At 40.7% G+C, this 17,973-nt stretch overlaps 1 protein-coding gene across 1 annotated transcript in view; it reads left to right on the forward strand.

The window, feature by feature from the left end:
- Positions 1 to 17,973, forward strand: part of ENPP2 (ectonucleotide pyrophosphatase/phosphodiesterase 2) — a 66,018-nt gene that overhangs the window by 14,023 nt on the left and 34,022 nt on the right. Inside the window, 5 exon segments of the mRNA XM_043539147.1 lie at positions 262 to 341; positions 1,409 to 1,528; positions 9,954 to 10,009; positions 15,407 to 15,472; positions 16,112 to 16,184. Coding sequence (XP_043395082.1) covers positions 262 to 341; positions 1,409 to 1,528; positions 9,954 to 10,009; positions 15,407 to 15,472; positions 16,112 to 16,184 — 395 coding nt within the window.

Here is a 17,973-nt window from a genome sequence, read left to right on the forward strand (position 1 = left end):
TATACATCTGTTGCCAAATTATTTCTCCATCTTTTTGTACGAGGAAAAGTGTTGTCATATTTTAGGCCATGCGTGTCTATTTAATACGTGTGCTTTAGCAGTGTTGGCCTCTATGCTTAAGCAGTAGAGTCGTGTTTATTTAAATTGGTTCAAACATGTTTCTTGGTATTTATTAATTAAGCAAAGGTCTTCCTATCTTTCTGCCTTCAGTGTATGACAGTCCCATTTTTTTAACACTTGTATTTTCTGTTGTACTTTCAGGATCTTGTGGAACACATTCTCCCTATATGAGACCTGTATATCCTACAAAAACCTTCCCTAACTTGTACACCCTGGCTACTGTAAGTCTTTGAGGGGGATTTCTTGAATATAATTAAAGGGACTTGCAAATCACTTACAAACTTGGGAATTGGGAGGGAGGAATTTTTAAATGAAAACTGGTTAATGTGGTCAATCACTTTTTGTACTTAAGTTGTGGTGTTTTGTTTTGTTTTTTGTTTTTTTCAAATGGAGTGGGGGAAGCATCAAAGTACTTTGAGATTCTTAGATAAGGGGGTGCAGTATAAATGCAAAGCATTTATTATAGCCTGCTGCTTTTTTTTTTACCCTTCCCGCTCCTGTACTGAAGTGATTCATACTCCTTTTCTGTAACTACAGCTTACGGTTCTTACGGAAATAAATTTGAAGTCACAAGAACAGACCCTCAGTTGATATAAATCTGTGGTTTGTTTTTTTTCCCACTGAAATTAAGTCAGTGGAACTATGCAAATTTATACCAGCTTATTATGTGGCCCACATATTCAATATTAGCCCTAGTGTGAGTGCAGGGCTATGAACTAGGAACTCCTGAGTGCTAATGACAACTTTGACATTAATTCCCACTGTGGCTTTGAATGCAAGTCACTTAGTTGACTTGCCTCAGTTCCTCCTTTTTTTTATGCTAGGAATAATACTTACTCATCTCTCAGGAGTGCTCAGGATTAAGTTACGCTTGTGAAGCAATACGAAGATAAAACGTGATGAAATGTAAATGCTAGCTATATTATTTATTTATTTATTATTATTGCCACCAAAGGATCATTTACTGTCACCAGAATATTTTACAAAGATGAACTGAAAGTACTACTTTAAAAGGACTTTCTGACACTTTAAAGTAGCTAACTGCTGAAGTAGCTATGCTTTAAGACAAGGTTAGGGTATGCAAATGATCTCGTACTGCTTTAATGAATATCTAAAGTACTAAACATTTTTTTTAATCTTAAAACTAAAATCTCTAATTCCGTTGAAGTTTACAGGCATACCCAGTTTTCCATTCTTAAAGAATTTAGTGGTATTTGTGGATAACTGTGCAGAACTGCATTTTAATGTGTACTAAAGGTTCACTAATTTAATCTACTTCTGCACAAAGGGACTCTATCCTGAATCACATGGAATTGTTGGCAATTCAATGTATGACCCTGTATTTGATGCCAGCTTCAGTCTTCGAGGGCGAGAGAAATTCAATCACAGATGGTGGGGAGGTCAACCAGTAAGTTTTCAGACATTTTTCTCCTGTGCTTTGGAATACAGCCAATAATAGTAGCAATAAAAATACATCTGTGAACAATTTGAACCTAATCTCCTGACATCTGGCCCAGCTTCTGTCATTTTAATGTAACTTTTGAGTTGGCTCTCGCTTTTCAGAATAGTAAAACCATTGATTATGCAACATGGCTCTTGTTGGTAAGTGTGAACTAGATGTAGTTAGAAATATCTTGTTTTAGGCAGCACAGTTTAACTCAAATCAGTATATTTTCAGAGTGTGGCATATGTCCAAAGTATATGTAATTCTGCCTCAGTGGAGGGGAATGGACTAAAACAGTGATACTCAGACTGAGGCTTGCGAGCCACATGTGGCTTTTTAATGTGTCTCCTGTGGCTCTTTGCAGCATGTGATATTCAAACCTGTGTGATTTTAATTATTCCCCAATCAGGGTATTATGTTCCAGAATAATACTTGGTCAATAATTTTTCTGTGAGAGAGAGTGAGTGAGTGTGTGTGTGTGTGTGTGTAAAATAGTAAATGAAACAATGAATTCACACTATTGTGACTCCTTTGGGAATGTCGATTGCTAATTTTGCTCCTGAACCTCTGAGATCGGAGTCTTCCAGTCCAGGGATATCTCTTGATGTCCCCTCTAGCCATATAGTTCTATGATTCTATAGCGTTTCCCTTAATTTGCGCATTACAGGTTTGTGGGTTTTAGTTCTGTTCTAAACATACACACACAGAATTAGATGAAAACATATACTCTTGCTGGAAGGTTGTGCTGCTTTTATTTCTTAGAATTCAGAACAATAATACACAAGATCCCAGAATCAGAGAGCGCGTGTGAACAGGCTGCTCCCTAAGGCAGTGAGACAAAACTCATCTTGCTTAGTTTTAAATGGACTTTTATTTCAGACTGGCTTTGCTTTCACACTTTTCTACAGAGCCTCTGGCCTGTGAGCAGGACCAGGAAACCCCTTCCTTCCCCCCACAACTTCTGGTACTGTGTGTGTGTGAGAGATACTGATGGAACATATTAACACACAAGATTTGTAACATGACACAACTTTCATAGTTTTTTATGTATTTATTAATTTATTTTTAAGACCAAAGGGACAATTATGATCACCACCTACTCTGACCTCCTGCATAACACAGGCCATAACACTTCCCTGAATTAATTCATGCTCCAGTTGAACAAGATCATATCTTCCAAAAAAAACATCTGATCTTGAATTTTAAACTAGCTTTGGACCTTTACCCTGGGCCAGTAGTTCTTCAGCTACAAGGCTGTAGTTTTCAAAGGGACCTCAAAGCAGTTATTTTTCATTGAAATTCAATGAGAATTAGGTGCAATCTAAATATTTGCCACCACTTTTTTCTTTCCAAAATGGAAAGAATGTAAAAGACAGGGCCTGGCTTCATACAGTGTTTGAATATGAAAGACCACTTAAGTGCTGAAGATTGACTTAGCACTGTAGATGCCACATCACCTGCTGTGTTGAGTGGGATATAGACCAGATAGTTCTTACAGATGTGTTCCGGAATACTGTCACTGGCAATCAAAAGTGGCTGAAGACTCTAAACAAAGGACCATGAGAAATGGTGGTGACATGATTATGGGGGAGTTATGGAACAACTAATGTCCTGACGGAGTTAAGCTCTCAGATGGCACTGGTTGGAGTTGAAAACACTATTGAGGATACTGAAATAATGTGATTGGTCTAGAGAAGTTTAAGGAAAAAAAGCATTACTAAAATAAGAAATTGAAAGCCTACCTGGTAAAATGCAAGTTAATACATAAGGGAGGAAAAACCCCAAACCGCAGATACTCAATGGGGGAGGAGAGGCTTGTGAAAGCAGTAACCCTGACAGAGACCGATTGGTGGAGAGGGTGGAAAATAAGATGGCCAAAAAAACCCAAACGGCTCTTAAACTACATGTACATAAGCAGGGTGGAAGGGACCCTTTCTGTCTGCCACTGGTGAGGTCACAAGAATATCAAATACAGTTTTGGATACCTCAGAGTTTAATCTTTTTAGCAAACTCAAGGAAATTTGGAGAGCAACCAGTAAACTACAAATAACGAAAGGTGTTGCTGAGGCAAGCTATTCTACAACTCTGTATAAGTAAAAAGTATTCTATAGCTTAGTCCTGCTCCCACCCAGAGTTAGCCTATTGCTTTCTCTAACTATCTGGTGGATGTAAAACTCAACGAGGGAGCTGAATTGGTCAAGGTGACACAGTGAAGTTAGGAATAAGATAAAGTAAAGTGTGTGTCAGGGCAAGCTCCCTGAGGGTTACATGCTTTACAGTATGGTGTTATGGGACAGGGTGACTTGAATTGTGTGTGGTTCAGAAATATCCTATCCTGGGTGGAAAGGTAGGGTAGAGAATTGGGTCAATGCAGGCTTTTGGATGATTGTGTAATAATTATAATTAAAAAGTTCACTTCAGTGATCAACATCTCATAGGAATACACACAGATCACCATGTGAAATCAGTGGGATTTGGCAGATAACTTGTATTTTATATTTCCAAGGGAATATTTATTGGAAGGTAACTTGAGGGCATGTAAAAAAAAAAAAAACTCCTGTACTAGTTTTTGTAAATATTTCAGGGTGCAATAAGTAGCATTTAAAACCTGATCATGTGAATTCAACAACCTAGTTCTGAGTACTGAAAACAAGATTTTACTATTCTTTATTTTAAAAAGTGGCACATGGTACCATCCATGTGCAAATAAAATGTCTTATCCCTAGCTGATATCCACATAGAGATAATGGGCATCTGGGCCAGTGGTCTCAAAGGAGGAACTAAAAAACTGTTTCTTGATGCTTGCAGTTCCCTTCTCAGTGTTTTTTATGACCTCTAGTCTAACCATAAGAACAAATCTCAAAGGTCTCTTAACCAGTAATCAAAGCCATATTCATTTTTGAAAATACTGATCAGATAGTGTATTTTTCTTGTGTAGAATAGTTTATATGCTCTATGAACCATGGAAATCACACTCTAGCCTTATCAGTAGACTAGCCCCTTCCTTCCCTCCTCAACCAATGCTTCTACTACAGGAATAAGTTGTTTAAAAAGGCAAATAGAAATGGGTAATAAAAATGCAAAATGTGTTGGATCTCCAGGACCTATGGCAAGGTTTTGTAGTGTCCCAGAGAAATTTCCCAGTTTTGGAGCCTCTCTTAGGAGAGGATAAACCCTTCTGGATAACTTATACTCTTAAAAGCTTTATTTTCAGTGTACAGCACTGATCTTTTTTTAATGAAGCTCAAAATCTTCATTCCATGCCAAATCTGATTTGTAGAAGTTTTTAAGCTTCCTGTTTTTCAGGAGTAAACTCCTATGGGTGAATGCCACTTATTCTACAGTGAAGGAATCAGTAGGCCCACACTTTCTTCCAAAAAAGGCATTGTACTTTTCCAGCTTTTTGTCCACTAACTTTTAAATTATGGCTGTATAAAAACTGCAGTACAACACACAGGCTCTTTTGTAGCATTTCTGGTTATTAGCCTAGATTTGTCTCCTGTGTCATGGCTGGCTGGCTTTTTCTGAAGTTTTACTTTCACTTTAAATTGAGACTGGAAGCATTTAACAATTCTGGGGGGTGTGGTGGTTTTTTTGAACTTGAAGTAAGAGTTCAGAAGAGCCTAGTGAGAAGCACTGAACTGTGCTGCTGGCCAGCTGAGGCTCCAAAAGGAACATCATGTTCCTAAACCACCTTCTTACTTGTAACTGCTGTATATTAATGAGTCACTGGAATACATGTTGTGTCTCAGTGCTGTGTTTATAGTCTCTAGACATTAGGTCCAAGTACTACAAAGATTAGAAATGTCAGTTTCAGGGGGAAAAACAAGTCCTACATCTAAGCAAATCTCTATTTTTGAAACCAATCAGATTTGCCTCTGTTTAATAGGAATATGTTGCATTGGCTATCAAAGGATCAAGCTCAGGCTAGGAGGGACTGGCAGCATGGAGGCAACTGGAATATTTCCTGAGGGAATAAGGAGCTTCATAGCTTACTCAAATAGTCTCTCGCAACCAACATAGGAACAGTATTGATAAAATGGTGAGATTAAAAGAGAGATGGGGCTCTAAAGGAAGCTGCATCCAGTCTTTCTATTGTAAAAGATCTATCAGTTGTTTAAAATGATATTTTCCTGATCCTTCATGGTCAATAGGGAGAAAATGGATTTCCATAATCAACTTTTTTGGCTTTAAATTGGCAAATCTCCCTGTGTGTCTGACCCTATCTCAGCCAATTACTAGGTAACAGCTTTCTGACACCAAAAATGTCTGACTGTGCCAGGGGGCAATTGTGCTAAACTACTTAGTCACATAATTATCTCAGTCAGATAAAAGGTGCATGGTAGGGAAGGGGTTACTGTATATTTTACCTTTTTGGTAGTGAATACACATGAAACAGCTCTGGTTTTAATTCTACATAGTTGTACCAAATTTGAATGCATTGATTTACCTCAGAAACCCTGTAAGTTACTGTGCAATTTCCCCCCTCCCGGGGCCCATTTCTTAATGAGGAAGGGATTTCCCACCCAGACATTGCCTCTCCTCAACCACAGATGGTGTATACAGTACCTCTGCTTCTGACCAGAATTTCCCTCCTTGGCCAGCTTGCAGAAGAAGTGTTTGTACAGCGATCCCACAAGAGCCAAAATGCAGTGCATTTACTTTATATTGGCCTTGGCCTAGGATGTGCTTTTGCCCGTACTTTCATAATGCAACAAATACTGGGAAAGCTTTATGAAGTGATTTGGAACTTATTTTTCCACAAAAGATTAAAAATAGATAGATGTTGCACTTTGCTGGCTTTCACAATCTAGTCCAGGAGCCATGCCAATTGATTTTCCTTGTAGTAATGTACATACACAAAGGCAGTATTGTCTAGCAGTTTGACCAGGAGACTAGGGGTTCTGAGGACTCCTAGGTTCTGTTCCTGGGCACTGCCACTGATGTCCTGTATAACGTTGAACAAGTCGCTTAACTTCTTTGTCTACCTACTAATAAAAGGAATAGAGGTATACTATAATTCAGAGGTGTTTAAAGGCATTAATATATGACCCTGTAAACATGCAAAATAGTTTATCTTCTAAGCTAGATTTGAGTACTGGGTTTTGCACTAGAGCTGAATCCTTAATACAACAGACTTTTCTGCGCTGTAGAAATTAAACATACTCTAATTCTTGTGATACACAGTAATAGGGAATGCTGGATAATGTTTTAAATGTTATTCCTCTCCCCTCTGTGCTAGTAGGGTACTTTAATAATATAGACCTACTATAGCTTGCGATACAGGGTGTGGTGTGATGTAATATAAGGTACATGCATGTTACATGATATAGTTTCCACTAGCAGCTAAAACTGGTGTATTTACGAATAACAAATAAATGACTTAAACTCACAAATGGTGCTGACCTTGCAAAATCAAACACAGCAGACTTCGGGATAACTGACCTGAACAAACATGCTAGTCACAGAGGATTGTAAAATACATTTAAATTTATAGGTACAGTACAGGGACTTTGAGGTTTATATAACTTTAAAGTTGTGACACAAACCAGTGAGGGAGGACGTTCGAAGATAACCCTCATGCTTTGTTCTCAACTCTTGCTGTTCTGGAGGGAGGGATAGGATGTCAGCCTTATTTTTGTTGTCTACAATTGGCATTTAGGCTAAAATCATTTGTAGTGTCCATTTAATTATATTATGTTATCCATTGGGAGGAGTAGGGGTGGGGGACAATTATATCCTGCTCTTTTAGGACACTGAATTCGGTCTAATATGTCTGTTGTAATCCTAAACTTGGTTTGGTGTTAAACTGTGCATCTATATGTTACATCTGGATGACCATTGCAGTCTCCTCTTCAGATGCCCTGAAATATTGCTTCCGATTTGTTGTTGTTGTTGTTGTTGTGGATCTTGGCATGAAATTGCATTATGGCAAACTTTTTTTCCTTTTAGTTCTACAAAAATAAACCAAAGTAGTTTTTCAAATGATCCTATAGTATCTTATTGTCCGTGTAGCATAGAGCTAAATTTATCATGATGGTAGTCTGCCAAGCATAAGAAACTGATTCAGACACCCTCTTCCCTTTCCGTAAGGCATCAGTTCAAATATCGACCGTATGAGTAGTTAGTCTTTAATGACTTCTGAGTGCTCATTGTTTGAGGAGTTGTTGGACTAATTTCAGGTCTACTGAGTCCATGTTCCAATGCCAATATAATTGCAGTCTCACCACTGGTAGGTAGGCATGGAGGCAGAACTAGTTTCTCAGTGATAGGACAGGTTGCTCGAGTACAGTGTCGGGAAGCTTGTACTGCCACTGCCCCTGCTACCCTTGTATCTATTCACAGAACAGTTATAATGTAGAGGATTTAACTCTACTGGGCTGTCTCCTGTCGCATCTTAAACTCAGTCCAGTAAGGCTGTTATATGTAGAAGTCTTCATGGACTTCAGTGGGCGTCTCGCACACAGAGGGCTTTCAGACGCAGGCTTCATGTGAGCATAACATTGAAAAGTAGACAGGTCTTATGCATGGAGACTCCTATTCCAAGCAAAACTGTGGTGTTCACAGAACACGCCCTGATCTGTGTGCCTTTCAGCAGGACTTTTGTAAAGAGGCTGGGCAGAGGATCAGAATTAAAATCAACTATCAACATCTTGGCTGATACGCAGGATGCCTTGGCAATGTGTGCCAATCCTAATCATTAGTCTGTCAAAGCTACTTCCATTTTACTAGCTTGGTCAGAAGGAGGGTGTCTCTTGGGGCATGTGCTTAGAATCACTACCTAGAAATATGACAGGTTTCAGAGTAGCAGCCGCCGTGTCAGTCTGTATTTGCAAAAAGAAAAGGAGGACTTGTGGCGCCTTAGAGACTAACAAATTTACTTGCGCATAAGCTTTCGTGAGCTACAGCTCACTTCATCGGGGTCATGGTTAGTTTCAGTAGCAATCATAATTAGGATTGGTACATAGCTTTAGCTACTGTTGGAGGACTTGATTGATCTTTATTTTCTGGCCAACAACTGTAAACAAACAGTAAAGAAAGAAAAAAAACTTGAGAAATAAGGTTTGGAGGCATTGAGGGTGCAGAGATCAACTATGGAGCTTTTCAAGGGGAGAAAAGTGGATTGAAGGGAGGAGTGAAGGTGCTTATTAATATCATTGTATAATGAGAACAATATACCTAGGTTAAATGTTTATTAACAGTCTCAAATATAAAAATCTCCATTTTCATAGCACTTCAACACTTCATTAAATTAGTTCAGTTAGACTAAAGTAAGATGTGTGTAGAAAACTCAGGATGTGGCTGTGGAATAATTCATGCACAGGCAACTGTCTAGAAGATGATGATGAACATATATTGACACAGAAGGTTCCGAGTTAAGAGAGGTATTTTCTAATACGTGACCATTGGAAGCTATTTATTTCTTGTTCAGCCAAAGTGTGTGGGGTTTTTTGTTTTTTGTTTTGTTTTTGTTGAAGAAAATCTTCTAAGCATGTCTTCTAGTTTTGAGTAACAAATTTTTGACAAAAAGAAAAGGAGGACTTGTGGCAGCATAGAGACTAACAAATTCATTTGAGCATAAGGTTTCGTGAGCTACAGCTCACTTTGGATGAAGTGAGCTGTAGCTCACAAAAGCTGATGCTCAGATAAATTGGTTAGTCTCTAAGGTGCCACAAGTACTCCTTTTCTTTTTGCGGATACAGACTAATATGGCTGCTACTCTGAAACTTTTGACAGTTGTTTGCTAAATTGGTGTTCTCCCAGTTTTGATCAGAAAGAGGCCAAAATGGGATATTGCTGTCCTTGGATGGCTACAATGGCTAGAAGTGCCTCATGTAGGCCGCGCAGCTACATCACTTCCTGTGAAAGAGGAGTAATGGAGATTTAAGGTGAAATGGAAGAAAAGTGTAAAATGACCCTCCACGTGGCTGCAGGACAAGGTGGGTGAGGTAATATCTTTTATTGGACCAACTTCTGTTGGTGAGGGAGACAAGCTTTTGAGCTTACATAGAGCTCTTCTTCATAATTCCCAGACCTGAAGAGGAGCTCTGTGTAAGCTCAAAACTTGTCTCTCTCTCTCCAGCAGAAGTTGGTCCAATAAAAGATATTACCTTTCTAATTCTCCCCCTCTCTCTCATATCCTGGGACCACTTGGCTACAACACTGCATACCTCAGCATGGCTGACTAAAGAATAATTCACTTCCCCAAAATCTGTATAGAACAGCATGTCTTCTTACAAATGCTCAAATTTGAGGTGGGAATCTAAAGACTACACTTTACTTTCTTGTTTATGTTTGGAAAACATGTTTTGAAAAAGTTTTGCTTTAATTTTCTTTTTTAAATCAAGACTTGAGTACTATTATAATCCTTTTACATTTTCCTCATTAGATATGGATTACTGCTACCAAGCAAGGGGTGAAAGCTGGGACATTCTTCTGGTCTGTGTAAGTGACCTTTATTTCTGGAGACCTGTTGCAAATAATTCAGACTTAATTTGGTGTAAGTAAATGTTCATTAGTTTCCCTGGCTCTAACATTCAATAGCTTCCCAGTCAAAGAAAGCTTAAAACCCCAGCCCATTTCCTACCCCCCACTGTGGTTTCTTTATAATTTTGTTAAATAATATATTACAATGTGATATTTACTTTGGTCCAGAGCCTGACGACTTCTTTGTGGAGGGCTCCTGAGTGGAAAATAAGTGTGGTTATGTTGTTAATTGTATTGCTCAACTTTAGCTAAAGTTATCTGGCAGCTTAGTCTCAGGCCATGTCTAGACTATGGGTGCTACAGTGGTACAGCTACGGCACTGTAGTTATATCTCTGTAAATGCCTGTTGTGTGTTGTGGTTTTTGTTTTGTTTTGGTTTTTTTCCCCCTGTTGCTGTAGGAATTCCAGTTTCCCATAGCTAGGTCAAGGGAAGTAGTCTTGTCAACCTCGCTGTGTCTACACCAGGTGTTAAGTTGGCAAAGCTACAGGGCTCAGCTGTGTACATCTTTCAGACCCCTGAATGTCATAGCTATGCAACCTAACTTTTAAGTGTAGACCAGGCCTTATCAGCAACATATTCTTTTAGCCCTTGGATGCAGAAGAGAAGAGTGAGGGGGGATTTGATAGCACCCTACAACTACCTGAAGGGGGGGTTCCAAAGAGGATGGAGCTCGGCTGTTCTCAGTGGTGGCAGATGACAGAACAAGAAGCAGTGGGATCAAGTTGCAGTGGGGGAGGTCTAGGTTGGATATTAGGAAACACTATTTCACTAGGAGGGTGGTGAAGCACTGGAATGGGTTCCCTAGGGAGGTGGTGGACTCTCCATCCTTAAAGGTTTTTAAGGCCTGGCTTGACGCAGCCCTGGCTGGGATGATTTAGTTGGGGATTGGCCCTACTCTGAGCAGGGGGTTGGACTAGCTGACCTCCTGAGGTCTCTTCCAAGCCTGATATTCTATGTGAGGGGTGTTTATAGGAGCCTCTTCTGCCCTCCTGCCACTTACAGCATTTGGCATGATGAAAATGTGCCAGCGCTGCAGCCTAATGAATTCAGAAATTTTCCCCTCAAATGAAACAATTTGTCTTTTAAAAATGACTGTCCATGTTTTGGATGAATACCCTCTTCCCCTTGCTCCAATCCAGAAGACAATTCTGAGGATCCCTGCTGCTGTTCTCCTTTACTGCCTAATCCCGCATTCAGCCAGCCATCTTTCTATCTGAAAATGGCTGGATATGTATCATTTCTGAGCTCTGAAAGATTACTAGAGTGAAGTGAGATCACCCCATTTTCTTCCTTCTGACAAACTTTGGCAGCAGAGGTCCTGTTGAGGAACTCCTTGCTGGAAGAGAGCAGAGTATGTTCAGCTCGAAGTATTAAATGGATCTTTCCCATTTTTTTTTATAAAGCCTTCCACCAGAATTATGCTCTTGAATATCACAGTGATATGTGCTATTTTGATGAAATGGGAATTTTCTGTAGTCTTTTTTTATGAATCCTGTGTGTGCTTCAGTTTCCCCCTGTACTTTGCATTGCTACCCAGTGGGGGCTAACGGGTTAAATCTGCTTTTGGGGCAGTGCAGGAGGCATGAAGTGTGTGTGCTGCCTAGATGTCTGGGGTGGACTTACTGGGTCATTAAAGGATTGGCGGAGGCTAACCAATGTCAATGGAAAATCTGGGAAGACCATGGAAACTCCTGGTGGACAGCACGCTGACACCTAGCAATCAATAACCAAGAGGAAGGAGGCTTTCTCTCCACCTCTGAGCAGGAAGGCTGAGCAGAGGCCAGCTCGAGAACAAAGGTCTGAGAGGTGACAGGCAGGAGATAGAGTTGACGTTTGGGAAAGGCTGGACTGCTGTCACTATGGACAGTCAAAGGGACACAGAGATTGAAATGGAGTCCATAGCAGCGTGGCTAGCAGATTGCTCAGGTGTCGCTGGATGGACTCTGCTTCTCTGTGTTAAGGACTTCCAGTGCTGTCTTCCAGTTGACTCATAAACCCTGCTTTGTTTTGGAAAGGCTGTCTGGTGTAACTGCAAATACTTGCTGAGGTGCCTGTGTCCCTGAAGAGAGTAAAAGTTTCTGACTAGGGGTATGTCTTCCCTACCAACATTAAAGCGCTGCGGTACATGGCTGTGTAGTTGCGGCACCAGCGTTGGGAGAGAGCTCTCCCAGTGCTTTAAAAAAACCCACCCCCACGAGGGGAGTAGCTACCAGCGCTGGGAGCACTGTCTACACTGCCACTTTACAGCGCTGAAACTTGCATCGCTCACGGAGGCGGGGTGTTTTTCACACCCCTGCAGTGTAGACCAGGCCTAGGAGTGTCTCAGGTGGTGGTGGGCAGAGCTCCTGGTGTGAAGCAGGAGTCATGAAGCTTAGAGATTCAGTCTCTGAGGTGATGAGGCTGCAGAGCCTACTCTTAAGAAAAAATGAGACCCGTTGGTCCAAGAGGCTGTGTAAAAGCTAGGGCGTACCACAGATCCTGAGGATCTGTGACCGCTATGAAAATGTCTGTGATAGACAGAAGCTCCCACTGCCATACCCCCGCCCCTAATCTGCATGAGTTCTAACTTGCTGACTTAGGAGCAAGGGACCTCACTTACTTTCCTTGTCTGTTAGGAAAATATGCTACCACTACATAGTCATGCTGGGCATGGTGACTAATGGTTTTAAGTAATTCACATTATTTAGAATCTATTATGTGGTTTCATAGTTAAATAATTCTGGAAGTAGGGATTCAGCCACTGTACCATATAGTTAAACTCACTATGTTTTGAGGAATAATTTTTTTAGGATTAATGGTAATTTTTTTCCCCTCTCCATTCTTCATAACTGGAATTTACTTGTACAGGAGAAGCTGGTGAATGTTTTACTACAGATAATTCCATGATTAACTGCCCACTTTCAAAGTGGCTTCCATCACCTATGGTGGACTTCGACAGCATAGGGGGACAGCCATGTAGTGAAACCATGAGCCAAAGAGAGAAATGCTGCTTTAACAGTTAGTGTCTGGTTCCAGATTAAGTTAAACTATTATGCACTAGCCATAATTGGGCGATCATTGTCCTGTAGTGACACCATGCACAGTTAAGGCTGTTTGGGTGTCTGACCTGTGCATTTCCATACTTTAGAATGTTGGGATTTCTTTTAAACTTAATCCAGGAAATTCAGAGTTAAGGTTTGTAATGCTTGTTTTTGTGATAAATTACATCCCTCCAATGTTTATACCCTTAAATTACCAATGTATGTTCTCAGTCTTAACTCCAGTTTCATATAGCTTTTTGTCTTGAACACAAAAAGATGAGACATTTTTAAAGATTAACAACTCTGTTTAAAAATTCTGCTTCTGCTGCTTCTTCTGCTTCTCGTAGATATTGGTCTCACCACCCAACTGGGAAGTCTCAGTATTCTTAAGGAGGTTTTAGCAGAATAAGAGTTTCAAAATTGAGCGTCATGATGCTGATTGAATGACTGGCATTCTAAATGTATATGTAATTTTAGCGCCCTCGTGGCCAAGATGGAGTCTGCTCTGCAGGCAGCTCTGGCCAAGAGAAGGCGTGCGCAGGAATGCAGCAGGGAAAGTCCTTTCCACCCCAGGGGCACCTGTTCCAAACCCCCCAGAGTGAATGCACACACCCACCAGAAGAGTACAATGAATATAGGAAAGGGAAATATTTATTCACAGAGGGATGGGGGCCGGGGGGAAACAGGGGGAATTATATGGGGAGCAATAAAACAGGGTTGCATTCAACACAAGGCCCCAAAGGCCCAGTGGTACCACAGTCTGGAAGGGCAGACACCGAGCAATGTGTCTGCACACAGAGTTCAAGAGTCTTGGGCAAAGTTCCAGTCCAGTGGTGAGTCTTGGGTGCTCTTGGTCATATTCAACACCAGTAAACTTTCCCCAAGAAACCACTCCGGTGCCCTCTTCTGCCGCTCTCTGCAAAGCCACACAGAGCGACAACCTCCCCACTTAACTAGCTAACAGCCTCCCTCTTTATTCCCAATGCAAGGTCACAAGCTCCATGCAGCTCTGGACAGCAGTGATACTGGGTCCAGCTCCGGTTTGTCCTTCTCGGCTGATTCCTCCCCGGCACAGTGCTCCTTCAGGCTCCGGTCCTGGGGTGTCCCCAACGGGCCGCTCTGTTCTTCCCAGGCTTCATGCAGGTTCTTGGCTGCTTCCCGCTGTGAGGGCCTGCTTGCTGCAGCCCTTCTGTCCAGAGCCACACACTGACACTCCCCTATCTCTCTGCTCCTCCTGCCCCCAACAGCACTTCCTTCTTCTGGAACAATCAGCAGTTCCCCCTTAGGAAAAAGATTTAAAGGGCCATGCTCTCTGAACCCCAAGGAGGTTACATATCTGTGTGAGAGAAACTGGTTTATACCAATTGAAGACCTGATTCAGTTCCCACCAAAGTCAATGTGAGCCTTTCTGATAACTTCATAAGAATGGCCACTCTGGGTCAGACCAAAGGTCTGTCTAGCCCGGTATCCAGTCTTCCAACAGTGGCCAATGCCAGGTGCCCCAGGGGGAATGAATAGAACAGGTAATCACCAAGTGATCCATCCCCCTGTTGCCCATTCACAGCTTCTGGCAGACAGAGGCTAGGGATGCTATCCCTCCCCATCCTCGCTAATCGCCATTAATGGACCTATCCTCCATAAACTTATCTAGTTCTTTTTTGAACCCTGTTATAGTTTTGGCCTTCACAACATCCTCTGGCAAGGAGTTCCATAGGTTGACTGTGCGTTGTGTGAAGAAATACTTCTGTTTGTTTGTTTGTTTTTAAACCTGCTGCCTATTAATTTCATTTGGTGACCCCTAGTTCTTGTGTTCTGAGAAGGAGTAAATAACACTTCCTTATTTACTTTCTCCACACCAGTCATGATTTTATAATATCCCCTTAGTCATCTCTTGTCCAAGCTGAAAAGTCCCAGTAGTAGTGGGAGCAGATCATGTAAATGCTACTAATGTGAGTAGTCCTTACTTAGGCTGGCAGTACTGTTGACTTCAGTAGAACTACTGTTATGAGCAAGGACTACTCACATGAATAAAAGTTTACAGGAATGGGTCCTTATCCACTGCTACATAGGATAGTAGAAAAATGAACTGTGTCCTTGAGAGTGGTGGCTCAAATGAGAGAGAGAGAGATTAATCGGACTATCTTTTCAGTATAATACATGGAGTTGCAGATGATGAGCAATAACTTGAGCTGCAAAATGGGAATGAAATTTGAACTCTAATGAGCAAAAAAAAGAAGATTGGCTTGTCCATGATAGGTCCAGATCATAGGATACCTAATGATTATCTTCTCTGTATACAACAATAACTAAACCTATTTTTCTTTTGTGGTCTAGTGTCATCCCCCATGAACGCAGAATATTAACAATACTGCAGTGGCTAACCCTACCAGACAATGAAAGGTAATTCATGTAGTGTTCCTTTTTTTGTAAACTTCCAACTTGCCTTCTCTTTAAAAGTAGCTGGAGCTGCAGAAACAGCTGGAATACTAGTGTTAAAAATTATTCTTGCCAGCATTCAGTATTACTATTCGTTGTCGCTCTTAGCTTTTAACCAGCAGTGTTTCAACCCTCCTCAAAAAACCTCTGATGCAAGTGTCCTTTAATTATTGGGGAGCGTTTAATTACATGGACTAATGTTGGCCATTTTATGCTACTTAATCTAATGTGGCTTAATAAACTTCTAGGCAGTGGTAAATGCAGAAGCTGCACCCTGAAGCTTGGGAAAATGTCAAGATCTTAATTGTGTTTTTTATTACACAAGTTCTCACATGCTGCAGGCTGCATAGCCCATGTGAGCTGGTATCATGATCTCTCCTTCATATGGAACGAAGGGAGAGTGAGCGTCCTCAGACTGTGTACTCTGTTACCTAATGAAGTTCTGGAGCAACTAATTGCTTGATCACACTTTGGAAAACATCTGACTGAGCAACAATTTTTTACATACGGCAAACAATATTTGAAAGGCTGACTTAGCATGACCTGGCAATTTCTTCTTTTGTGGTTGAAAGCAGACTATTCTGAACAAAATCTTTCTTTCAGGCCTTATGTTTATGCTTTCTACTCTGAACAACCAGATGCTGCTGGTCACAGATATGGTCCTTTTGGCTCTGAGGTTGGTATAGCTTTTTCCTGTATAGAAGTTACAAATCTCAAGGATCAACCATGACATCTATGGAATATTTGCTAACACTTTACTCCTGAGCTGAGGCGACTTTCTTATCTCTAAGTGCTCTTCCTATCTGTCAGAAAGGGAAGACAATTGGCTAAAATAAACAAGAACTTATGACCAAGGGTCATCTGACGTTAAGAGAACTGTACCTGTGGTCTAGAAGCCCTCTCTGTGTGATATGAATAGTGAAATGTATAAAGTTCACATTATGGATGTAGGTATGTGCCTGGCAAAGGTTTCAGATGTGAAATTAGCTGGTATAACAGCACAATTTAGTGCTCCTTAATCAATTTACCCTTCTTAAAAATATATACCCTATATGAGAGAGGCAGAAAGGGATCTTTGTTTCTCTGGTATGTTTCCTTGGAGGAAAGGAGAGGGTGAATATTTTTTTTTCCAAAGTTGACAATCTGAAGGAGCCTGGATAATAGTCTGTTCTAGAGTTGGAAAACCGTGGTTTTCAATATTCGGTCTATGAACAAGCAGTTTGGTTAGCCCTGCCAGTACTGTTCCCTCAGAAATGGACGTAGGAGTCCTAACAGCATGAGATAGGGAGTTTAAAATCCATCACTTCCCAGAGGTGCTTAAAGCACCCTCCTCTGTTTTGTCCACCAGTGTGGGCTCAGGAGTGGTGACAAAGTGTTCAGAATTCACATGAATTGCACTGGTTACTTATCAAATTACTACATTTTTCAAGAACACCCAAAAGCTTGTACAGGAGCGTGTTATCTTGGGGATGTGGAGAGGCAATATTCATTCTACACCTAAATATTTAAACACTTGGCAGTTCATCTTGGACACTTTACTCAGGCAAAACTCTCACTGAATTCAGTGCAAATTGTGGAAGCAAAGATCAAACTCTTAAAATTAAGATTAAACGTATACACTTCCTTTTAAAGGAAGCAACATTTATAAAAGCAATAGCACTTAAAATTTTGGAGCTATTTCAGGTACCTGCACTGATTGGGGCTACCAACAAAGTGCTTTCAGCAACTTATGTCTCACAATGCACTCAAGGGGTACATATGTCCAGTATAATCTCTCAACCTGTTTGGATAAAATCCTTGTATCTATTCCTGTTAGAGATGGGAGCACTCAGAAACTATCCTTTAAAACACTTTGGAACGTCCAGGGTTCCATTTCAACTTAAGTGTTAACCTCTTCTCATTTATTCATTCAGTAATTTTCCATAAAAATCTCTAAACTCTGAAAAATTTCTCTGTGTTCCCTTCCCTAATATCAGTCATGCCTTTAGATGAAGGCAATATCTCTGCTGGAACAGTTGCTTACAGATTCATAAGCAATAATATATGCATGTGATTAAAAGTAATTGTGAGCCATTATTAATAAATCACTATGCACCAGCAATGTCATCAGTGCTGTGCCAGGCAGAATAAAGACTCTCTGGTCCAAATAACTTACCGTCTAAAATCTATAAGTCAAATACTTGCTAAAAAGGGAAGAGTTCTGTTTGACTGTCTTCTCATGGTTGACATTAATGGGCGAATGGGAGTCTGACCTCCAGTCAAGTGACGTAGCTATGCTATTTGGAATACTAGGACTAAGTCTTGGCAGGTTCTGAAATAATTCAAGCCTGGTTCTTATACTGGTGAACTGCCATTGATGTTTTATAGTACCTTTGCCTATAACAAATTATGTAATTACACACAATATAGGACTGACAAATCTTGTGCATCAAACTAAAAGAAAACAGTAACTTTAGAGTGTAGCT

This window comes from Chelonia mydas, chromosome 2 (assembly GCF_015237465.2).
Source record: "Chelonia mydas isolate rCheMyd1 chromosome 2, rCheMyd1.pri.v2, whole genome shotgun sequence".
NCBI classification, from domain to species: Eukaryota; Metazoa; Chordata; order Testudines; family Cheloniidae; genus Chelonia; species Chelonia mydas.